Genomic DNA, 18,956 nt, shown 5'->3' with positions numbered 1-18,956 from the left:
TGATTGGCCTGAGCGCCTTTTCCCGAGCCTCTTTATTGGTCCCAGGCTCGAGGCGGAGCGCGCAGGCGCGGGAGCCGGGGCTCCTGTCCCTGAGCTTTTCCCTCAGCAGCCGGGAGGGATTCCTTCAGGTGAGCGTGCCCCGCAGCCGCCGCTACCAGATCTGGGTGACCGCTGGCGGCCTCCACGTCCCTCCTGCCAGACCAGGCTGGACGCGCGCGGGGAGGAGGTCAGGATTCCGGCCTGCGCCGGGGACTCGGCCCTGCGCCCTCACCGTCGCCTCCCGGAGGCGCCGCGGGGCGTGCAGAAAGGCGGAACCGGTCCCGCAGGTCCTTGCGGGCCCTTCCTCCGTCGGGGTCTGTGGTTCCGAACACTGCTTCTAAACGAGGGTCGAAAGGCGCGTTGGGGCATCGGGTTAGGAGGAGGGACGCGGGAGGCCGGCATGCGGGGGGCGCGGACCGGTCCGGACGCCGGGTCCAGCTGCGCGCGCTGGTTCTCCGCCCCGACCTTGTCCTACGGCTCCTGGGGACCCCACCCCCTGACAAACGTGCCTGCTCCGCAAGGTGGTTGAGGGGCCAAGGGTCTCACGCAGCGAGCATCTCGGACGGTGCATGTGGCTCCTGCGAAGTGCCCCAGGTCCTTGGCTTGGATAGTGGTCGAGGCCCTTTCCATCGCTGCGCTGTCGTGCTTCTGGATCAGCTCGGTGTGTAGTATCTCCACGTCGTTCCCTTGCCCGTTTATCTAGAGTTAGAAAGAAAGGAGAAAGAGCGCTCAGTAGTGTCCGGCTTTTGCGATCCCATGAACTGTGGCCCGCCAGGCTTCTCTGCCCATGAGATTCTCCAGGCAAGAATACTGGAGTGGGTTGCCACTCCACGTCTCCAGGGGATCTTCGCGACCCAGCAGTTGAACCCAGGTCTCGATGCTTTACCGACTGAGCTATGCGGGAAGCTTTCTGTTTTGTTTTTTTTTTTAAATCCAGAGTTAACCTCTTGCGTACCCGCTGTATCCAGCCCTGTTCTGTTCCGCAGGTTGTTCCCTGCTTTTTAGCATCCTGCTTATTAATACTGTGCTTTTACCGTTTAATTCCTTCGTGGCTTTAAGTTGTCCTCAGATCTAATTAGCCAGATGAGCAAAAAAGTATCTGCAGTTCCTTCCCCAAAAGCCAAGTGTGGGGTTTGAATTTCAGTTTGCCAGGCGTGCTTAAGTTGCTTCAGTCGTGTCCTACTCTTTGTGACCCCGTGGATTGTAGCCCACCAGGCATGGCAACCCACTCAGAATCTCATGGGCAGAGGAGCCTAGTAGTAGTAGTTTAGTTGGTAAGTCGTGTCGACTCTTGCCACCCGGTAGACTGTAGCCTGCCAGGCTCCTCTGTCCATGGGATTCTCCAGGCAAGAATACTGGAGTGGGCTGCCATGCCCTCCAGAGGATCTTCCCAACCCAGCAATCTAACCAGGTGTCTCTTGTATCTCCTGTGTTGGCAAGCGGGTTCTTTACCACTAGTTCTACCTGGGAAGCCTAAATCCTTACATATTGAGTATCTCAAGTTTAGACACTTGAGGTGTGGTGAAAAATCTGTGAGCCCTTTATTTTACTCCCGGGTGTCTGTTCAGGAAAAAACATAAAACTAGTAAAAGATGTGAGTGGATTAGAAGTGTTTTTCTCTGTTTATAGGTATGTATGTCTACACATGCATGCAGACGTATATGAAATTGAATTAAATAAGAAAGGTATTAACTAGAGTACTGTGATTTATTTAGCATTGGGATCAAGTAGGAATCAATCAAATTTTTGCCATTTTAGTGAATTTTTAATTTTACCTTTTTTTAAAAGAGCAAAGGTATCTGAAATTTATTGGACACTGCTGTCTTTGTCAGGTAGGTACCGTCATTATCTCCCCTCTAAAGGTACAAAACCAAGAGACTGGTCAGTAGGCCTGAGTCCAGCCTGAAGTTCCCCTCCTATGAATGGTCACTCCTGGCTGGATTCAAGCCCTGGTAGTCTGGCCCCAGAATCTGATCTCTGAGCTGTGGCATTAGAGCTTTCCTTGGATTTGCCTTGATTTAATAAATAGTCTCTTTCTTAGACCTTAAGAATTAATGCTAAAAAACTTAGTAAGTCTGTTTTATGTTATCCCTGAATATTGTTGCAGTCCATTTTTAATTAAGAAAATTAATACATGCAGGTTGTTACTGCTCCATTAAAAGAGAAATCCCTTTTTCCCTTTCCGTCTTACAGTGTAACTATTACAGCTATAGCATATGCCTTGAGGTGATGAGGAGGTTTTTGTTACTCTATGCTACACAACGAGGACAAGCAAAGGCCATAGCCGAAGAGATAAGTGAAAAAGCAGTTACGTATGGTTTTTCCGCAGATCTCCACTGTATTAGTGAGTCGGATAAGGTAAGTCATGGTTTTTACTGTGTTTCGTGCTTTGAAGTATCTTAGTTGGGAATTGATGTTAAAAAATGAAGTGGGACCCTAAATGTCACCATGATCCTTTTTTTGTTTTTTTAAACACTTAGAAATTCATTTTATCAACTATGTTGTAAGACTTCTGCCAATTTTTTTTTCTCTGTGTATGTGTTAAACTACATGGTCTTAAAAACTAGGATGACTAACCACTTTCAACTATAAATGGAACTAGTATATTTGCCTTGTTTTTCTCACTAGGTGCCTGGGAACAAATGAGGTGTGTCTGTTCACAGGAACATGTGAGCTTTCCACCTCATGAATCCTGGTGCCCTGTACAAACTTCCCTGAAATAATGGCCTTGTCATTTGTGCCAGAGTTCATCTGAGTGAAGAACCACTGAAGTCTTTTGTGAAGACAGAAATTAGAGCGAAGGTGTAGGATCTGCAGGAGCCTCGGGGACTGCCTGAGTTTCTGTATTCAGTCTCTGCAGAAGTTCCCACCTTAGGATTGTTGTTATTGTTGTTCAGGAGCTATGTCCTGTCGCTCTGTTGGTGACCCCGTGGACTGCAGCATGCCAGGGCTCCCTGTCCTCCACTACCTCCCAGAGTTTGCTCAGTGTTCACTGAGTTGTTTGCATGAGATCTTAACAGATCTGTGCTTAGAATACCTAGTCTGAGGCCTTCAGGTTATAGTCTCATGCATTTCAGGCCTTAGGGCATGGCAGCCCACTTCAGTATTCTTGTCTGGAGAATCCCACGGACAGAGGAGCCTGGCGGGCTACAGTCCGTGGGGTTGCAGAGAGTCGGACACCACTAAACGACTAACACTCACTCAGGCTTGAGCCACGAGCAGGGCTCTTCTAACGCCCGTGGTGATGTGCCAGCCACTAAGTCCTCGAATTCAGCTCAGTACTTGAAAAAGCACCCAGCCATGCACTCTCGCTCCAGTTCACAGCCTCCTCTGTTCCTTCCCACGTGTCTGGTCGGAAAGACTAGCCTGTCAGCCACAGAGGTGAATTATAAGCTCAGCTCCTAGAGGGGAAACCACCGAGTTCCTTGATGCCACTAGTTCTACTCCGCCGACGTCCCGACGGAGCCACTCACCTAGGCAGGAGGCTCCTGGTGGGGAGCCAGTCATCCAGCTGGGAGGGTCCTGGGGCACTGCCAGGCATGGGCTCTGTGATCCTGCAGCACGTTCAGAGTGAGTCGTGGTGCCACAGGATGGAGCTCCGTCCAAATCTGTTACTAACCCCAGAGACAGAGTCAGCAGCATCAGGCAACTAGCCCTAACATGGCCCCCTCGCCAGTGACCCCAGTGGGGCCAGCAGCTCTTTGAAAAGTTAAGTCAGTAGTGAGTTGTTTTTGATACCACGGTAGTCGTGTTGTTTGCTCTCCTCAGCTGAATGGTTTCTCCAGTTGTTCCTCATCCAACTTTAACCTAATAGCTCTCTGTCCTCCTCAATCAGTCATCTTTTTCAAGGTAAAGTCACTCACTGTAAACTGCAGAGTTGTGTTCTAGAAGCGTTGAGTCGCCTGGTAAGATGTTAGCTCAAATCTTCACCTGTTACCGTCAGCATGAGAAGTGAAGTGAATGCCTCGGAGCTGAGTGATAGTAGAGCTCATGATTGTGAACAGAGAGAGTGAAGTGCTTAATTGGGAGGACTTGAAATTTAGCTGAGAATTAGAATAAGGAAACGTGAATTTTAAGGCTTGGAAACACCAGTGATCCCAGTATTCCCTTTTCTTGGCTCTCTGGAACCCTGAGGCGGTCAGGCCCTTCCTGACAGCTAGGTTTCCTGATCTCTGAGGAGTAACACTTTCACTTTGCCGTTTAAAATGCTCCGTGTGCCTCTCTGCCATTATGTGACACAGACGCTGGGACGGAAAATGAAGCTGATTGTTTTGCTGGTATGTTGTCTGCATAGCAGTAGATCTCTGACATGACACCCTTGTTTTATAGTATGATCTGAACACTGAAACAGCCCCTCTTGTGATGGTGGTTTCTACCACGGGCAACGGAGACCCGCCTGACACAGCCCGCAAGTTTGTTAAAGCCATACAGGACAAGACGCTGCCGCCTGACTTCCTGGCTCACCTGCGGTACGGATTACTAGGTGTGGACTGTGTTTTGTGTAGTTACTGGAATGTTACTGCTGGCTGTAGCGCTAGTATCTGGATGTGTTTTTCAAAGCCATGGTGCACCATTGTATAGATTTTGTCCTTCTCGAGTTTTGATAAGTTTTATGTGTGTATAATATTTGAGGGTAAGCAAGGTGTTGTTTCCTAGCTATGACCCCCCAGCAGCTCCTCTGGAAGCCCACAAATAGCATCTTAACCTCGGGCGCATACCAGATTCAACTGGGAAATACTTCCGAAATGTTAGTGGTTGGGCCCCACCCCAAATCTGCTAAAACCCAAGGAGCAACCCGGAATGCTGTGTGTTTTTGTGTTTTTTTTCCTCAAAGTTCTCATGTGACAGCTTCCTTAGCAGACGGCCGTTCCCCTGGGATACTGGTTCTCCAGCCTGGCCGCACACTAGCATCTGCTGGGAGTTTTCCTCCCAATGTCGTGGCTTTGAGTGGCGCCCCCACCGCGCTGTGATTCCGACTTAATCATTCTGAAGTAGGGTCCTGGGACCAGTGTTTTTTAAAGCTCTCAGGTGACTACTATGTACCCCAACTTAAGAAGCACTGGCCTAGTGTAGGGCTCTGTGAAGAACAGCTTTAAAATATTAAAGGCTCAGAAGGACCAGCTCAGTGAGATAGTTGCACCAGAGATGGAATTCAGGGTCCATTTGCCTGGCTCGCACTCTCTGTTCTCCTTTGCGAGGAGTTTTGGGGAGGGTATCTAGAAAGGATGGAATCTGCGATGATAAGCAACTGGATAGGGATGGAGATGATGAGCCTGGCTGAGATCTGTCGTGTATAGTGTATTCAAGAGAGGATTTTAGAATGTGTATAGCTTTTTAATTCAGTTTTTCCAATTTATTTATTTAGAAGAGTGAACATGTACATATTGCTTTAAAAATTCCTCAGAATTATTTAAAAGGAAAGACTGAAGCCTGTCTGGCCATTTTAGTCAATCTTAGGCCCGTGTATGGGCCCACCGATGGACTGCTCACCTTGTTCTTGTAGGAAAAATCCAGGGAGACAAACAAGTACAAAATTTAAGCTCTTAATTTAAAATTTTCAACTAAGTGTGAAAGTGTTAGTCTATTTCTTAAGAGGAAACACAGAAGCAATTCTTAATATACCAACACAGCAACAGCAAATAAATGGTCGTTTGTGTTTTGGATGTAGCTCTTGTTCTAAATTAGGAGTCAGTAAACTCTATAAAGGACCAGATAGTAAATACTTTAGGCTTCATAAGTCACTGGTCTATCTAACAACTATTTATCTCTGCTGTTGGAGCTTGAAAGCTGCCTTAACAAGGTATGAACAGTTGGACCTGGCTGTGTTCCAATAAAACTTTATTTGCAGAGACAATGGATGGTAATTGCCCGCAGGCTGTAGTTTGCAGACCCTGCAGTGGGATCAGAAAAGCCTGAAAATACAGATGTTGCATGTTCTTATGAAAGGAGCAAAGGTTGTTTGCTCTTTAGCAAAGGTTGTTGCTAAACCATGAAAGATGCCGGGATTCTTGGCCTCCAGAGAAGAATTCAGTCCCAGGCCAGTGACGAGGCTTGATTGCTCAGAGCTTTTATGTAATAAAGTTTTATTAAAGTATTAAACAGATAGAGAAGGCTTCTGACATGGACATCAGAAGGGAACAGAAAGAGTTCCCTCCCCCCCTCCCCCCTGCTAGCCTTTAGCAGTATATTGTATACCTGTCAACAGGCTGCTAATTAGAGAAAGGAGATGTCCCAAAACTCAGAGAATGAGCCCCTCACCCACAACATGCATTTTGAGATAACGTTGGCACCAGGTGAGTCATCCCGGGCCATAAAACGATTGACATGAATCTTGAAGAAAGGTTTCCAAGAAAATATATACTTTCATTAACAGTTATAGATTAGGGGAACAATGTATGAGTAGAACATATAGGTGTGTTGAGCCCTTGTCATTCTAAGTCCTAAGAGGAAAGACAAGGGTCTAAGGTAAATACATAGTTCATTAACATAGCTTAAGACAAATATTTCCACAAGAAAAACGCATTGGTTAGCTCAAGGTTTGAGAAAAGTTAAGTTCTGGTGGAGCCAGGTGTCCTCATGGCAACACAGAATTTTAAGAGAAACCTCTTTTTAAATTTGTATAGAGAAGGGGAAAACATTTAACACTGGTATGTTTTCTCCTGCTGCTAGAGGGAGAGAGAGAAAAAGTATCTGACACTTGCAGCCTATTTCCTCCCTTTGGAGACCCCTGGCCTTCCTGCCTGTTACCCTCTCATTTAGCATGCTAACCCTTATATGCAGATTACCATATTTTTACACAGATTCATGGAAACAAAAATGTGAGATACATTTCTGTTTGCAGTGGTCCAAAGTACTTGTTTTGTTTCTGTTTGCATAGTTAGCATTCCTCAAGGAAAAAATAAGAACATATGAAGCTACACATTACTTCCTGTTCCATCAAGAAGAGCTTTGAATAGTGTTCTTCTGAATGTTGTGTTTCTTCTGTAAATTGTTAAATTTAAACCTTACTGCATGCTAATAACCCATTTGGACTCCAGGTCTGGGTGATTCAGAATACACGTACTTCTGTAACGGGGGGAAGGTAATTGATAAACGCCTTCAGGAGCTTGGAGCCCAGCGTTTCTACGACACTGGCCACGCGGATGACTGTGTAGGGTAAGAGCAATGTACCTCTGTCATTTCCAGTATACCATGTTTGTACATGATGTAGGTCAGTTTACAAAAGGGGTTCACTTTTGAACTAGCATTAACTTCAGTCCTGAAAGCCCTATTTTAGTTTTGGGACCAAGGAAAATCCTCCAGAGCTTGATTTATCTGTTTTGCCGTATTTTTTTTTTTTTTTAAGTGCCTCATCCATCTCAGTGTCTGCTAATGGAAGACACTAGGAAGGTAGCCCAGAACAGTTACCTCAGGCTTGGAAGTGTGCAGCTGTTTGCAAAAGTCATTGTTTCCTTTAGGAACTTGGAGAGCGTGTGCCTGCAGGGTAGTGACTGGACTCTGGACCTCCCTGTGGGGGGCACCCGGCCCGTGCGTTACACTTGGAGAAGGCGGGCCACAGGCCTTCCCGGCACCCTGGCTCCTTGGCACTCTCTTTCCCTGTCTTCAGGGTCATTTACCACCCTGCCAACCAGGAATATAATTTCTGTTTCATTAATTTATTCTTGTTTTTACAGTTCAGTATTTCACCCTATGTGCCACCTTACAAATCCTCTTAACGTGTGAACTCAAAGACCTTATTGGATTGTCCTTGCTCTGTCATGACAGCACATGCATGCACTTGATCTTTTTTTCCTGCTGGCTCTGTGTATTACGTAAATCTCACGCACTGGATCTGGGCTTATGCAACATGACAGGTTCAGCAAAAGCTGTGCTTTTCTGCATATACCACCTTGCACGGGCATGTTGGAGACACTTGTGTTTGCCCGCAACTCACCTTTGTGAGTCCATACGTCCGTCATTTTCTGCAGCTGTGATGCTGCGAGTTTTTTCCCATTGCCCCAGGGCACATGTCCCTTATGGTGACAGCTCCACCACCTTGCCTTGCCTGTTGCCTCTCAATTTGTCTGGCTGTGTTGGGCTCTTTTCCCCACGAAAAATCTTGTTGGGATTAAATGTTTATTGTCCTGTGTGAGCTGTTTAAATGCTAAATGCTTATAAATCCATTATTCCTATTGCTGAACTCATATTTTACTTCAGAGGCTTTTGACTTCACTGTTTATTTATTGCACTGACCATTAAAATTCTTCAATGTGTATTTTAGCAGTCTGCATCTCTAAAATTTGCAACCTAAGTACTTTTCTAAAATTAGAATATTTTCAAGGAGACATCTTGGCTTACTGTACCACCACACTGAAGGGGTTAAGAATGTAGACTGGAGTTAAAATACCTGCATTCAGATCCTTGGTTTTCCTCACTTAATGATGATGAAGCACGGGTCAAATTACTTAAACTTTTTGTGTCTTGGTGTCCCCTCCTTGTGAAATGGATAATAACAGTATATATTGTTTAAGATTCTTTGAAGCATTAAATGAATGAATAAAACTTGTTGTTTTAGAACAACGCCCACCATATAGTGCATACTCAGTGGGCATGAGCTTTCTTGTAAGAGTATTACCATACTAGTATTTCTGAGTTGTGAGAATGGTGTTTTAAATGTAGCTGTCATTGAGGCATTAATTTTATACGCTTGCTTTTCCAAATGTTCCTGAGGGATGGATGTACTGTGTCACCAAACTCTGAACTATGTGCCACGTGAGCAGTAAATGAATACAATGAAATTATAGCCAAAGTCTCGGTAAGACAGAGGTCTAAAATGTGTCTCCTCTTGTCACTTAGCTGTATGAATTGGAACTTTATTGATCTTTTGCAACCCCAAGGACTGTAGTCTGCCAGGCTCCTCTGTCCGTGGGATTTTCCTGGCAAGTATACTGGAGTGGGTTGCCATTTCCTTCTCCAGCCAGTAGTCAGTAGATGAGCATATTTTACAGTGTACTTACGGTTAATTCAGCTCTCCTAAAGGATGATTGAAGGGTTGAGCTGTTAGTCAAAGAGCATTAATCTGGAGTGGTTTCTTGGCGATATCTTAGTCTGTAGGAAACAAAGATCAGCAAATTGACTAGGCAAAAAAAGGTGGTGCATTTGATAATTATCATTTATTAGAGTAGACTTGGATTTTGAGTATGTTCCGTTAGCCTCATCAGAATTTAGCATGCCTGTTTAAAACCACATCTTCTTATAATATCAACTCTATTTTAGGAAGTTAAGTGGAATCTTACTCCTGTTATTACCTTTTACTAAATCATCTACATTTTTGTTCTCTGACTTTTGTGCTTGTTCGTACATTTTTATAGCTCAGTGCTAATTAACATAGTAATATTTTGCTCTTTAGCTAAATCATAAGTATTTTTGATTACTTATTGATTACTATTGTATTCTAGATAGCCTTCATAGTGAATGTTTCTGACCGTTGCACAGCATTCTGTCAAGTGGACAGATTCTCCCTTTATCCCATTGTTATGTGTTTAAATGAAGAACTTAAAGTGTTTGTTTCTTTTTTCTTTTTTTTCTACAACTCAGTTTAGAACTTGTGGTTGAGCCATGGATTAATGGACTCTGGGCCGCCCTCGAGAAGCATTTTCTGTTGAACAGAGGAAGAGGGGACATGAGTGAAACTCTCACAATGGCATCTCATGCCTCCCGGAGGACAGACCCCATGACGCCGGAATTATTACACGTGGAATCACAAGTTGGACTTCTGAGATTAGATGATTCTGGAGGAAAGGCTGCTGAAGTTTTGGAACAAAATGCAGTGAACAGTGGTCAATCAAGTACTCTGATTGCAGACTTTGAGGCCTCGCTTACCCGTTCAGTACCCCCACTTTCACAAGCCTCTCTGAATATTCCCTCTTTACCACCGGAATATTTAGAGGTGCATCTGGAGGAGGCCCTTGGCCAGGTAAGCAGTGATGTTGGTGGTATTTTTTAAATTATGTTATGGTGGAGGCCAACAAACTATGGCGTGTTGGGTGACGGTGGTCTACCAGCTCTTGTGTAAATAGAGTTTTATTGGAACAGAGCCATGCCCATCCAAGGCTGCTTCTGCACTGCAGAGGTGGAGTTGAGTAGCTCCCAAAGAGGCCGTTACCTCCAGGCGTCAAAGATGCGCTTGTGTTATTACCTGGCTTCTCTTTGAGGAAGTAAATGGGTATGAGCTCAGTTTCTCCATTCCTTTGGAGAAGTAACGTCTTGGCTTCTTGCCTTAGATGTCAGTCAGGTGAGGGCGAGTTGTGGGCTGTCAGAAGACTATCTCAGCAACTAATTTGAGTCAGGTGCAGTAAGATCACTTTTCCAGTGTGGATCTTTGCTGTCTTGGGATACTCCATTTTAGGGGTTTTTCTTTCTTTTGGTAATATTTTATAGACCTGTTTCTGTCTGTTTAAGTCTTTTTTTCTATGCCTTGAGTATCTTCCCTATCAGTAAATAAATGACCTTGAAGTGATCTGTACATTTCAGAGCCTCAAGTTGAATAATAGCTGATATTACCCCACGATTGTCAGTATATGGTTCCCTGAAATTTCTTCCAGCGTGCTTGGAATAAACTTCCAGGGCAGCCGGTCTTGTGACGCTTGGCTGACCCCTCTCTGTTCAGAGGGAGTCCTATGTGGGTTTTCTCAGGTAAACCACACTTAACGCAATTGTCGTGATTTCTGGTTTCTTCTTTTCCTTTAATTAAATGAGGAAAGACATGTGAGAAACAGTGTAAGTGCAACTTTCTAGTTTATTTGAAAACTGTTTGCGAACACTTGATAATGCATACCAGTGTTTTCAGCATCATATTTTTACAGTGTTTTTCTAATGCATTCAGACAAACAGGTAGGTTTTTATATGACCTTCCCTGGGTTATTGTTTTCACGCTCATGTTTCATTCTTTATTAAAAGGGATTATCACAGCAAGTATGTCTTAGTCAGGATTGGGGACAGGTGCGGTGGCTGTGGTAAATGTGCCGGGCGGGTGGGCTCAGGGTGGCGAGCTGACCCTGGGTTTGCGCTGCAAGGATGAGTGTGTGTGGCAGGGGTGTCGATCTCTGATTGATCTGACCAGGCGCTTCACTTAGGATCTGCTTGAGAGTTTCTTTTACAATAGGTGTCATTAAATAGACTTGAGTTGTTGGTAATGTCTTCAAAAGATTTTTTAAAATCTCAACTATTTAACGGAAACTTGTGTAAATCTGTTTAAAGGACATACCTAGAGGATCAGGGATTGAGGAAAATAAGTTTCCTGTTTTAGGGCGTCATCTTGGGATAACCCCCTTGAGGAGCGGGGCGGGTGGGGGAGGGGATGATGGCGCCGGGTTGAGCAGAGCCGGAAGCTGAGCTTCGGTGCACGCGCGCTCAGTCACTTCCATCCTGTCCGACTCTTGGTGACCCCAGGTACTGTAGCCCACCAGGCTCACCCCTTCATGGGATTATTCCTCCAGGCAGGAATACTGGAGTGGGTTGCTATGCCCTCCTCCTGGGGATCTTCCCGACCCAGGGATCGAAACCGCGTCTCTTGTCATCTGCACTGGCTGGTGGGTTCTTGACCGCTAGCGCCCCCTGGGAAGCCGGAGCTTCGTGCAGCCCACAGAGCCCACAGCCGTCCCACTCCACCCAGCACCATCTCCGCGTCCCTGGTGCCCCGCCGCCGTGGGGCTGCCTGGACCGTGGGCTACGCGCTGCACGGCCTCGGTGGGCGCATCTCGGGGCCCTGCCCAGAGCCCTTCCCTGCCCCGGGCCCCCAGCCCTGGCGGCCTCCCGTGTCGCCCAGTGTCTGGGTGGGGTGTGCGGCCCTGAGCTGCCAGGGCCTGCCAGGTGGGAGGCACCTCTCCTGGCGAAGGGCAGGAGGAGAGAGTGCATCCTCCTCTCGGGAGGGGACGTCCTGACACGCCGGACCGCACCATGGGTCCTGAGTCTCCACAGGCCGTGGGGACGCCAGCGTCGTCTCACCGGCGTGAAGGCGTTGACGCGGCGGGCCTGGATGAGGTTTCCTGAGTGTCCAGACGGTCCCCATTTACTCACGCCATCTTGTGCCAGTGAGCAGGAGCGTTATCGCGGTCTTGGGGCAAAATGGTAAACAGTACGTGCCTGTGAGCACGTCTGGTCCTGTGTGGGCGGAGATGGAAAAGAGCACGTTGGCCACATCCTCTTGGATGAGCCCTGCACAAGAGGCTGCCTTAACTGCTCTATCAGAGAACCATCCACCCGGGCGCGGCTGGGGCTGCTGCTTGTTTGGGTTGCTGCTGGCTCAGGGTCATCCCCCTGAAACCAGGACCTGTCTGGTTTCTCCAGGGGCCCGATTGGTGAATTCCATGGAGCCATGATAGACACCCTCCTGTGTCCTTCAGCTTTTTAAGGATTGTTTTGATATCTGTCTCTCTCCCTAGTATAGTCTAATTTTCATCTTTTTTTTTTGATGGAGAGAGAGAGGTGTCAGGTTCAGAGGCTTCTTCTTGACCTCCCCACTGTGATGGCTCGTAGCCCACAGGCCAGGATTTCACTCCTAACCGCCAGGTGAGCCACTGGCTGGGCCCTTTGAGCCAGACTTGAGCCAGGACTCCGGCCACCCCTGGCTGCAGACCTCCGGGCTGTGTGGGCCCCCAGCCGCACTGCCCTCTCCCCGCCGTCCCTGAGTCCAGTGCTCGTTTACCCCTGGGGGCGGCATCGGCGAGTGCGGTCTCTGTGCCTCACAGAGTCGCTCCTCCTGGGGCCTGCCTGCTCCTGCCGTCATGGGGGCGGGCTCCAGGTCTGACAGCTGACCCAGGTCCAGCAGCGGGACGGGGCTCTCGAGCTTTCATTGGACAGCTTCCGCTCAGTGTCTTGGTTTCTTTTCCTCGTGAGGACTGGTCCAGTGCTCTTGCCGGCTGCCCGTTCATTATGAGCCTCTGGAAGCCATGTGCCATCATTCTCGTTATTTCTGGGAGTTGGGCCCTCGGCCGCCCCCCAGCTTTTCTACTCACTGTGGTCCTTGTGCATACCCCTCCCTGGTGTTCCTGGCCAGGTGCTCCCACCTCCCTCAGTTCTTGGTGCCGGGGGTGGGGGGCGCCTGCTCTGTGAGCGCTGGTCAGCGGGTGAGCTTGCTGCTGCTGCCCCAACCAGCGTGGTCCTGTGGGCCTTGGCCGTGAGGTGGTCTCTGGGTGCTCCAGGGAGCATCTGTCGGCTGGTGGGTGTGGCCTTGCATGGTTTTGTCCTTTCTGGTCGGCCCTCTTCTCTGAGCTTTTCAATCCCGTCTTCAAACGTCTTGGCATCTCTGCCCCACTTTGCTTTTCCTTTGCTCTAGTCGCCCTGCTGGCCGTGTGTTTATGTCATCTCTGGGGCTCTGCCAGGGTGAGGAAAGCCTGAGTCCTGGGCGAGCATCCCAGTTAGAAAGCCCTTCGTCCAGACCTGTGTCCTGCCCTGCCTGGCCCAGGACCTCGGCCTCCTGTCTGGGGCACACGTGTTCTGCTGATGCATGGTGCTGTCCTGCCTTCTTTGGAGCTGGCCCAGTGCACAGGCAGCCAGGCCTGTTGCTTCTTAACTGTAGTTATTGGTCCAGCAGCCAGGAGGAGAGATAGGGTGCGGGGTGGAGTCCCTGCATTGTCTTAACACAAGAAGGGAGCTCTTGCCCTTAGGGAAGGAGCAGCCCCTTCCGCGGGCGCCAGAGCTCATCTCGGGACTGAAGACGCTCACCCAGGTGTCCCTCTCCCATTCTTCCCTGCCGAGCCTTCCCTGGCTTTCTCTGCCCTCAGGCTGCAGCAGGTGAGTGCTCCTGTGTAAGCTACTGAGAGTGTCCTCTGGCTTTCACTGGTGGATTTTAGTTGTTGCCTCATTATTCTCGGCTCTTTGCATTTTTTCCAAAAGTGTCGGTGAAGCTTGGCCGGAGGCCTGCAGTCCCAGCGGCCGATCGTGCCGCGCCCTCCTCGTTCCTGAGCACTGTCCCCAGGTGTGCTCTCACTGCCGGCCGGGGCAGCCCTCCAGCGCCACACGCCCATTTTAGCGACTTGCTCGGGCCACTCTGGCCCTGGCTGTCCCAGGCTGGGTTCCCGGGAATCACTGTGAGATGGTCTTCGGGGCCTCCTCCTCACCTTGGGATGTCAGAAGGCAAGAGCCGGATAGGGCACAGAAGCTGAGCTGCAGGCCTTCAGGGTTGTCCTGGGTTGAGCACAGGGGCTGGGCCTTTACAGTCGTTGATGTCGTTGGCTGTAGGCGGCCTCTAGACGGAGGTGTGACCTTGAGTGCTCAGAGGATCCTCGGAGGTGCCGGCGAGGGTCTGGGGCCCCATTGTGAGAGCTGTTGGCAGCCTTGCTGAAGGCTATGTCCCCCTACCCATCACTACAACTCTCAGACCCTCAGCCCTGGGCTTCCACGGCCTTCCCACGCAGCCACTCATCCACAGCTAACTGACCAGCACTTTCCGAGATGTAAGTTTCTATTTTTATTAGAACTTAGAAGCATCAAGTTATGAATCTGGTGAGGCAGGACCAAGATTTGGGTTTCTTTCTAGTTTCCCAAGGCCTGTATTGTCTAATTTTATCTCTGTGTGGCTACTATTAATTAATGAAAATTCAGAATTCAGTTGTTGAGTCACACCAGCCATGTTTCCAGGGCTCAGGGCTCAGGGGTCAGGTACCGGCCAGTGAGGTCATGGAGCATCCCCGCCGTCCAGAGAGCTCTGCGGAACAGCACCGCCCGCCGCTCTGAGGGCTCTTGTCACCATCTGTGCAGGCAGCTTCCAGCCGTAAACATCTGTTACTCCTTTAGAATCTCCTTCTGAAATGGGCGCACACACTCTTTTTGCATAGTTCATCAGGAAAGACTGTTAGACTTTTCCGTGGAAAGTGCTAGTATCTGATGTTTTCCATAAAATCTCAGAAATTTTAAAGTCTAGTAGACAAGGAGTTTAAAATATAGATGAGCTTCTCTTCTGAAAGACCGAGAAGACTGTTTGTAGCCATTTACCTTAGAGAAGAATTCTGAAATCTCATCAGGGAATGTTGAGAGATCCTGTAGCTCTGACTTTGCTGCTAAGTGAAGCAGTGGTAAGTACAGTTGAAAATTGCATTTCATAGCACTTTATCATGTTTCTTTCTCAAGGAGGAAAGCCACGCATCTGTGAGTTCGGCGGATCCAGTGTTTCACGTTCCAATTTCAAAGGCAGTTCAGCTGACTGCAAATGATGCCGTAAAAACCACTCTTCTGATAGAGTTGGACATCTCGGTAAGTTCCAGAATGTGTTTCTGAGCACATGATGCTGCCAGTCGGTGCAGAGGCTCGCCTGTGGTGTGTCCTCACCCAGACGTGCCGGAGGAGGCGGCGTCTGGACAGCGGCCACCCACCTGGCCTGTCGTGTTTATTCCTCACCCGTTATTCTGTCTCTCCGTCTCATCCCTGTTTTCTTTTCACTTCAAGGAGGGGCTGAAATGAGGAGTGTCTGGAGGTGATTCAACTTGGAGAGAGTAGTTTTGCTGCTTTACTCATTAAGCCAGGAAAGAATAATGGAATCAGCACAGCACTGGCATATAGGAGCCCCAGGCAAGGAAGCTGAGGTCAGCGGCCAGGGAAGTCAAGCCCAGGCTAGCTCGTCCTGTGACGGTCACTTCTCAGAGTGGCAGTCCTTGTTCCTTTGAGAATCTGGGAGAAATCATGGACCCCCTCTTCAGAATAATGATTATATATAAGCATTTTGCCCACAGTTTTAGAAGGTATCTGTGCTGGCTCTCGGAGCCCCATCCGTAAGCCTCCCCCAGCCCCTGCCCCAGCCGCTGGCCTCAGGTAGGAAGCCATGACTGGACCTCCTCACAGTCGTGCAGCTCAGTGCTGGATGAGGGTCCCATGGAGCTCAGTGGCCTGGACTTTCAGAAGAGAGTGTGTCAGGGATGTTGGTGGAGGTTTAGTTGAATTTCTAATAGAAAAAAAGAAATACGACAGGCATCAAAACTAGATGGTTTTGCTTACATATTATTGTTCTGTTCAGTCGCTGAGCCGTGTCCGACTCTTTGCGACCCCATGGACTGCAGCGTGCCGGGCTTCCCTGTCCTTCACTGTCTCCTGGAGTTTGATCAAACCATGTCCACTGAGTTGGTTGGTGATGCTCTTTAGCCATTTCATCCTCTGCTGCCCCCTTCTCCTTTTGCCTTTGATCTTTCTTAGCATCCAGGTCTTTTCCAATGAGTCGACTCTTTGTATCAGGTGGCCAAAGTATTGGAACTTTAGCATCAGTCCTTGTAAGTGAATATTCAGGGTTGAGTTCCTTTTAGATTGACTGGTTTGATCTCCTTGCAATCCAAGGGACTGTCATACTATTGAGTAATTCCATTTTCTTTTGAACATTTTTATCCCCACTGTTAAATATCCTGTATATGCGAAAGCATTTCACTTCTGTTACACACTTTTGTCATAAAGAGGTGAGGTTTGGCATACTGGTGGGTCCGGTCTGTGTCTGTGTCCCTCACAGGCTAGGGGTGTGAGCATGTGTGGTCAGAGACCCGTTCCCAGAGCCCTTCACACCCCCACCCCATTCTATGCAGAGTGTGTACACCTGCTGTGGGAGGGGGCTCCATGTGGAGCCCGGGTTTGTGCACAGCCAGGACCGAGCCAGGCGCTTTAACGTTGCACATCACTAAAGGGAGAAAAGTGGCCTCCCCCACCTCGTTCCTCTCCGAAGGAAAGGAGTAAGGAGAGACCACTGAAGAGGCGTTTCTTTGCTCCTAAAGTGTGTGTTATGCTTTCAAAAGAGGGTTTTTACATGGATTATTAAAAACACTACTTACTGGGACACCTTAATCTCCAAAAGAGGCAGGTCTTAATTTCTAGTCTGTGAATACTTGATATAAAGCAAAACATTATATAATTACAGAATTTCTTTTTAAAAAATAGCTCTAATAAAAGTATGCTTGTTTAGTTAATTGGTCTTACTTGTTAGAAACAAAATAATTCTAATTGCTAAGAAAAACTGTGTTGGTTGCCCCACAGCTAAAACTCTTAACTCATGTGGCATTTTTTTATTTCGTGTTGGTTCTTCTCTAGAAAACAGATTTTTCCTACCAGCCTGGAGATGCCTTCAACGTGATCTGTCCCAACAGCGACGCTGAAGTGCAGTTCCTGCTGCAGAGACTGCAGCTCGCAGACAGGAGAGAGCACCGTGTCGCCATGACGATTAAGGCAGACACGAGGAAGAAAGGTGCAGCCCTGTGTCTTATTGCTCCGGACGTCCCTGGGAGCACGGGGGTGACAGGGCGAGTCTGCACGGGTGCCTGAGTGCGGGACACAGGCGATCGCTGGTCTTGGGTGGGAGTCCTTAGCGTCCACCGCAGGTGCCCTGGGCGAGTCAGTTATCCTGAATGAGGTGGTGATAGAGTTTGTGCTTATCGGATGCTTACAGACATTAAAAATGAAGTTGAAGAATCAGCTTTTCCAGAACTCTAGACATCAGCAAGCTTACAGCAAATGGGGAAGCACAAAGATGGTGTAACTGTGGTCTCTGCAGCGGATGGTCAGCTGAGCCAGTGTGTCAGGGTAACTGTGGTCTCTGCAGCGGATGGTCAGCTGAGCCAGTGTGTCAGGGTAACTGTGGTCTCTGCAGTGGGATGGTCAGCTGAGCCAGTGTGTCAGGGTAACTGTGGTCTCTGCAGCGGATGGTCAGCTGAGCCAGTGTGTCAGGGTAACTGTGGTCTCTGCAGCGGATGGTCAGCTGAGCCAGTGTGTCAGGGTAACTGTGGTCTCTGCAGCGGATGGTCAGCTGAGCCAGTGTGTCAGGGTAACTGTGGTCTCTGCAGCGGATGGTCAGCTGAGCCAGTGTGTCAGGGTAAGTGTGGTCTCTGCAGCGGGGGGATGGTCAGCTGAGCCAGTGTGTCAGGGTAACTGTGGTCTCTGCAGCGGATGGTCAGCTGAGCCAGTGTGTCAGGGTAACTGTGGTCTCTGCAGCGGATGGTCAGCTGAGCCAGTGTGTCAGGGTAACTGTGGTCTCTGCAGCGGATGGTCAGCTGAGCCAGTGTGTCAGGGTAACTGTGGTCTCTGCAGCGGATGGTCAGCTGAGCCAGTGTGTCAGGGTAAGTGTGGTCTCTGCAGCGGATGGTCAGCTGAGCCAGTGTGTCAGGGTAACTGTGGTCTCTGCAGCGGATGGTCAGCTGAGCCAGTGTGTCAGGGTAAGTGTGGTCTCTGCAGCGGATGGTCAGCTGAGCCAGTGTGTCAGGGTAAGTGTGGTCTCTGCAGCGGATGGTCAGCTGAGCCAGTGTGTCAGGGTAACTGTGGTCTCTGCAGCGGATGGTCAGCTGAGCCAGTGTGTCAGCTTGCTTCTTTTCAGTCAGCACTGCCTTGTTTCTCAGCACACTAGAGTTGTCATGCAGAAAAGCTATACTATATGAATCTGTTTTAAAAACTGCTTTTTGTTGGGAGTTCCCTGGTGGTTAGGACTCCAGGCTTTCAGGTCTGGGGCCTGGGTTTAATTCCTGGTGGGAGAATATCCCACAAACTGCACGATGTGGCCAGAAACAGAGGTAGTTGTTTTATGTTTGTGTCTCATGGCCTATTTGTTATTGCTTATTTAATACATGAAAATAGTTGCTTTTTCCATGATTAAAGGAAATTATTTCTCAGTGATTTGCTTATAATCTGGAACTAGAGCTCAGGCAGTTCTAAAATTCTTTCTGAGGAAGACAGGTAGTGTTTTGGGGCCACTGCCATCTTTTGAAGGGGTTTCCCTGATAGCTCAGTTGGTAAAGAATCCACCTGCAATGCAGGAGACCCCAGTTCGATTCCTGGGCTTTTTTGTTCCTTGGTGTTAGATAATGTCCCTTCCTTTTGTTTGGTAAGCCTAGATTTCATAGGTATGGCTGATTCAGTAATACTGTTGAATTAATAAAATTGTTTTTGTAAAGTGGATTTTTCTTTCACATTTTTGCTGA

General features: G+C 48.4%; 1 protein-coding gene across 4 annotated transcripts in view; it reads left to right on the top strand.

Moving 5' to 3' along the window:
• Positions 1–55: 55 nt before the first annotated feature.
• Positions 56–18,956, top strand: part of MTRR (5-methyltetrahydrofolate-homocysteine methyltransferase reductase) — a 33,121-nt gene continuing 14,220 nt past the window's right edge. Inside the window, exons 1-7 of one of the 4 annotated variants that reach the window (XM_069556360.1) lie at positions 56–128; positions 2,233–2,397; positions 4,369–4,522; positions 7,077–7,194; positions 9,616–9,994; positions 15,148–15,270; positions 17,080–17,233. In XM_069556360.1, the coding sequence (XP_069412461.1) occupies positions 2,269–2,397; positions 4,369–4,522; positions 7,077–7,194; positions 9,616–9,994; positions 15,148–15,270; positions 17,080–17,233 (1,057 nt within the window). In that variant the 5' untranslated portion in view covers positions 56–128; positions 2,233–2,268. Of the gene's footprint in view, positions 129–203; positions 227–2,232; positions 2,398–4,368; positions 4,523–7,076; positions 7,195–9,615; positions 9,995–15,147; positions 15,271–17,079; positions 17,234–18,956 lie in introns of those variants that run through there. The other 3 variants (XM_069556361.1, XM_069556363.1, XM_069556362.1) reach the window with 3 other exon arrangements.

The sequence above is a fragment of the Ovis canadensis genome, chromosome 16 (genome assembly GCF_042477335.2).
Source record: "Ovis canadensis isolate MfBH-ARS-UI-01 breed Bighorn chromosome 16, ARS-UI_OviCan_v2, whole genome shotgun sequence".
In the NCBI taxonomy this organism is placed as follows: domain Eukaryota; kingdom Metazoa; phylum Chordata; class Mammalia; order Artiodactyla; family Bovidae; genus Ovis; species Ovis canadensis.
The sequence above is the reverse complement of the archived record's forward strand: the minus strand, read 5'-3'. Positions and strand labels throughout refer to the sequence as shown.